At 61.2% G+C, this 4,727-nt stretch overlaps 1 protein-coding gene across 1 annotated transcript in view; it reads right to left on the bottom strand.

Moving 5' to 3' along the window:
- CASZ1 (castor zinc finger 1) overlaps positions 1-4,727 on the bottom strand; it is a 147,274-nt gene that overhangs the window by 11,797 nt on the left and 130,750 nt on the right. The window contains exon 4 of the mRNA XM_045299003.1: positions 2,910-3,398. Coding sequence (XP_045154938.1) covers positions 2,910-3,398 — 489 coding nt within the window. The remainder of the gene's footprint in view (positions 1-2,909; positions 3,399-4,727) is intronic.

The raw sequence follows: 4,727 nt of genomic DNA, 5'->3' as shown, positions 1-4,727 counted from the left end.
AAAAAAAAAAGTAATTAATACTGGGGTAAAATAAAACGAGTTCATCAATGCCAGGAAAATCAATTTCCTAAATGTTCTGGCCGATGGCTTTTCAGTACATTAAACAAAGTTTCATAAATGTCTTTGCGCTCTCGCCTTGGCCTGATATGAAAGGGAAGTCATTTTACTGGAAGTAAGGCCGGGCCCAACCTGCTGGGAGGCAGGGGCAGACAGGCCCAAGGACAGGTAGAGGTGTGGGCCGGTGGCGGTGGGGAGAGAGGGGGACAGCAGAGACGCTGGGGGCTGGGGGGCACGACTGCTGCACCTGTGGCAGGACCTTCGTTGACCCCCCCTGCCCATGGACATATCGGCTCTTGTCCCCAGCAGGAGAAGGGGTCCCCAAGGAGTTGGGTTCCCAGACGCGAACCTAGGCAGGAAAAGGACTGATGGGCCTGACCCTCTGCCGAGACAGATGATGGGGAAGACCGGCTCACACCTCCTGCCCGCCTCTACTTTCTCAGGCCCAGAATGTCCACCCATCCTCCACATCTGTCTCTACTCACGGAAAGCACAGATCCAGGAAGCAGCCCTCCAGCCCCAAACACACACACACACACACACACACACACACACACTCCTGAGCCAGCACCCCAGCTCAGCGGTAGGAGAGAGTCGCCCTCCCCCGGGGATCTATGGGACCTTGTGGGCAGCAGGCTGACTGGGTCCTTCATACACACTCACTGGACACCTGCTGTGCCTGTGTCCGCACCAGGCTCCCTCCCCAGCTGTGAGCAAGCGCACTTGGGCACATGTGGGGCTGCAGGGTGTGGGGGGGTGCAGCAAGGGTTGGAGAGGCCCAGGGTCCCCTCTGACCCCGGCCTGACCTGGCAGGGCAGAGATTCCAGACCTTACGTGGGGGCCTGGCAAGGCCAGCCTTGCATTTGGGGCCAGTGGCAGCTCAGGCTCTGGGGGTGGGGTGGGGGAAGGGGGCAGAGCACTGTGGGGATTAGGATCCCACTAGGAGAGGAGAGGAGAGGATGTTGAGGGCAGCCACCTGGCACCAAATGGGCAGTGACTGGAGGGGCCAACACAGCTTGCTCCCCAGGGGAGGGGCAGTGACCAGCCTCTGTCCTGACCTCTAGCTCACAGGGCCGGGGGGCCTGGCTTGAGAAGGGTGGGCGCTGGCGGCTGCCTTCAGCGGCTCAGGGACCAGGGAAAGGGGCTAAAAATAGCCGGAGGCAGCTGAGCCCTCGCTATATATGGCAGGGAAACAGAAGGCTTTGAAGGACAAGAGGCTTAGTGCGGGAGGGGGCCAGGCCGGGGGTCCCCGGCAGCCTGGGGGCCTGCATTCCTGAGCCCCAGGGCCCTGCCTGGGAAGGTGGGCTGCAGCCAAACCCAGACCATGTGGAGCAGGCATCAGTCCCACCCAACCTCCAGTCAGAGGGGTGAGGCCAGGGCCACGAGGCAGGCAGGAGGGTCAGGCACTGCCTGCTAACCTCGGGGCTCTGCCCTGCCCTGCAGCGGGAGGGGAGGGCGGCCAAGGCCCACTGGGCTCCCCTGGGCCTGGGGTGTGGGCTGGGCGCTAAGGGACAGCAGCCCTGTCCCTGTCCCTCTCCTCAGGGCCGGCACAATCACCTTGTGTCGGGAACAGCAAGGGCTCTTCCTATCAGAGGAAACTGAAGGTCACACTTTTCCTCATTGATCTTGCAATGTTTGTTAATTACTCTGTCACTGATGTGGCGAAGGATAATTAAACAGCTCTGTTTATATCTTATATGCATAATTATGTGGCTGCGCAGGGCTCCCCAGCGCAGGGAGGAGATGCGCCCCTCGCCTCCGCCCAGGGGGAAGGGGACGGGAGCGGGCAGGGGCGGCACAGGGCACCAGGCGAGAGTCTGGGAGAGAAACGGGGGGCAGGGGGTGGGGAAGAGGTGATAGCAAAGACCCCAGGCCTCAGGGCTCCGGTCCTGGTGGGGTCCCCGTGCCCTCCCTCTCGGGGAGCAGAAGAGGTTTGTGAAAAGCCAGTCGCAGCCAGCTCATGGGGAGCAGGTCAGCCAGAGGCCGGGGCGGGCAGGTGGAGTCACTGGAGATGCCAGCCGGCCTTGCCTAGTGGCCCAGAGCCTCAGCAACTACTCAGGGCACAGGGCCCTGCCTGCAAGGGAGCTCCTGTGCAGGCAAAGGCAAGGGAGAGGAGAGGGTAGAGGCAGCTTGAGCACAGGACCAAAGCATATCTGGGAGCTTCCAGGAGAAACCTCCCTGAAAAACCACACGTGGAGCCCCCTGCTCCACCCCCCACCCCACCTCCCAACTCACCTGCAGGTCCTGTGGTCCCCAGGTGTGGTAAACACAGAGCCAGCTAGCTACTCAGCCACTCACCCACCCATCCATCATCTGCCCACTGTCTGTCCATCCATCCACATGCATCCACTCACCGTCCATCTGTCTATTCATCAATCTACCCACTGACTACTCATCCGTCTATCCTTCCACCCATTCACCCACTTAGCCATTCACTTCCTCACCAACTATCCATCTATCTGCCTACCAGCCCACTGTTCATCCCACACTGTCCCCACCCCACCCCTGCTTTCCATCCATCCTTCTGCCATCCATCCATCCGTTGGCAGCTCCTAGTCCAGGTCACACTTGGGGAACCATTGTCTTTGCCTCTTCTCTCCTGTGGTGGTCTTTTCCACCCCTGGGCAACTGGCCTCCCCCATCCTAGTAATGGCCTTGGGCCTGAGCCCCCCAGCCTTTCTTTCCTCCAGCGACCTCACTGAGTTTGAGGGAGGTACCCAGATTTGAAGCACGGGTGGGGGCGGCATGCCTGCTCCTTGGCCACAGCACACTGCCCCTCTGGGCATCATGGAATTGTGTGTGTGTCGGAGGGGTGGGGGTAGGGGGGTAGGTTTATCTTCCAAGTCACTCACCCGAAGTCTGCTTGGCATTGGGGCCACTGTTGTCCTTGGCAGCTGCCCGGTCTGAGTTCTTCCCCTCCAGGCCACTGCCGCCCTTGGCAGGCTCTTCCCCATGGTCCTCCTCATCACTGCAGCCCTGGGGCTGCACCATATAGACGCCCTCAGGGGGCTGCTCCTGGCCTTCTCGGGCAATCCGCCCCAGCACAGGGGGAGGTGCCGGCTCCTCGCTGTACTCCCCGTTGACCCACTTCTCGATCACTGCTCGCCTCTTGTCCTCTTCACTGCGCGGGGCTCGGACGACCCCCGCCTCAGGGCCACTGCGCTCCTTGTCCCGAGGCCGAAGTGGGTTGCCCTCGGTGTGGGTGCCGGCCTCTGCTCCCTTCTCCACCACCACCTGGCGGCTCAGCTTGGCACAGATGGCATTGAGCTTCAGGCCACCTTTGCGCTTGGTGGCCATCGCGGGCTTGCCTGCAGGCGGGTCGGAGCACTGGGTGCTTTCAGCTGCAGGGATGGAGGAGGGCACGGGTCAGAGGTTCCAGGCGCCCATGGGCTGGGGCCTGGGCTCTGCCCCACACCCTCCAAGGCAGAGGTCTTACCCACCCAGGTTCCCCCAGAGCCTGGCACAATGTCTGGCACATAGTAGGTGCTTGGCCAAACAGATTGTGAATATAAATGCATGCCTTCATGCATGAGTGATTCTTCAAATACAGGACACATTCTGGTCCTAGGTCTGCTTCCTGGAAGCATTTCCTGGGTGTGGTGGCCTCCTGAGAGATGGGGAGCCCTTCTGCCAAGGGGAGGGAGCCCTCTCCTGTCAAGGGGAGTGGGGAGCCTGTATTGGGCCCAGCAGCACTGGGCCGGGCCCTCCTGCCGGCTCCCATGCAATGCCAGCCTCCCAAGTACTGGAGCGCCTGGGAGCCCCTTCTACAGCTACTTGGGACCCTCCCGAAAGTCACCAATGTGTCCCTCTTGTGAGGGGCTTCCCGGCCCCTTTCCAGCCCCTCCCTTGGCTTCTTGGTCATACTATTCCCTCACCCTCAGGAATAAGAGAGTCCCAGGGCACAGTGCCCAGGCCTGACCCAGGGTCACTTGTCTGACTGCCCTAGGACCTAACTCATTCATCCATCTCAGCCTCAGCCAGCTCCTGCAGGCCCAGAAGCCTCGCTGGCTCCAGAGTCCACCTTCCAGCCGCAGAGGCAGGCCGGGGCCCTCGGCTCGAGATGGGAAGCCCCGAGTGGTAGAAGCACCAACACCTGCACACAGCAGCGGTCTGACTCGGAGGGTCGGCTCAGCGTCACCGACAGCAAGGTCTTGGGGGCACAACAAGCCCGCCCAGCAGTCTGGGACTTGCCACCAAGGCCAGCCAGGGCAAACACACACACACACACACACACACACACACACACGAGTGCCCACACATGTTTATCTGCCCGTTTGTCCATCCACCCAGTAGTCTCTAATGAGGCCCTGCAGAGTCAGCTCCTGTGGGGTGGGTGTCTCAGCTCACACTCATGGGTGTGGGGACAGACTCTTGGTGTCCCAGATCACATGCCCATCAGAGAACTGGGCAGGCCCAAGTCCTCACAGAGGCCAAGCTCCCCTCACCCACAGCCAGAAGGGGACCCCTCAGGGGGTTCCTATAAAACCCACACGCTGGAAGTCCTCAGGGGCCACAGCCTGTGCCTGCTGAGGCTTGACTCACCCCGACACGAGTCCCCTGCTACGCAGTGCCAATGTGCATGATATCATTGATCCTGAGAGCCACCCAGCCACCAGCAGGGGAGTTTGCTCACCCACCCCTGCCCCCGCCCCGTGACCCTACATTGCCCA

Source organism: Echinops telfairi, unplaced genomic scaffold (assembly GCF_000313985.2).
Source record: "Echinops telfairi isolate 266 unplaced genomic scaffold, ASM31398v2 ScPeMD7_7457;HRSCAF=8495, whole genome shotgun sequence".
Classification (NCBI taxonomy): Eukaryota; Metazoa; Chordata; class Mammalia; order Afrosoricida; family Tenrecidae; genus Echinops; species Echinops telfairi.
This window is presented reverse-complemented; position numbering and strand designations above follow the sequence as displayed.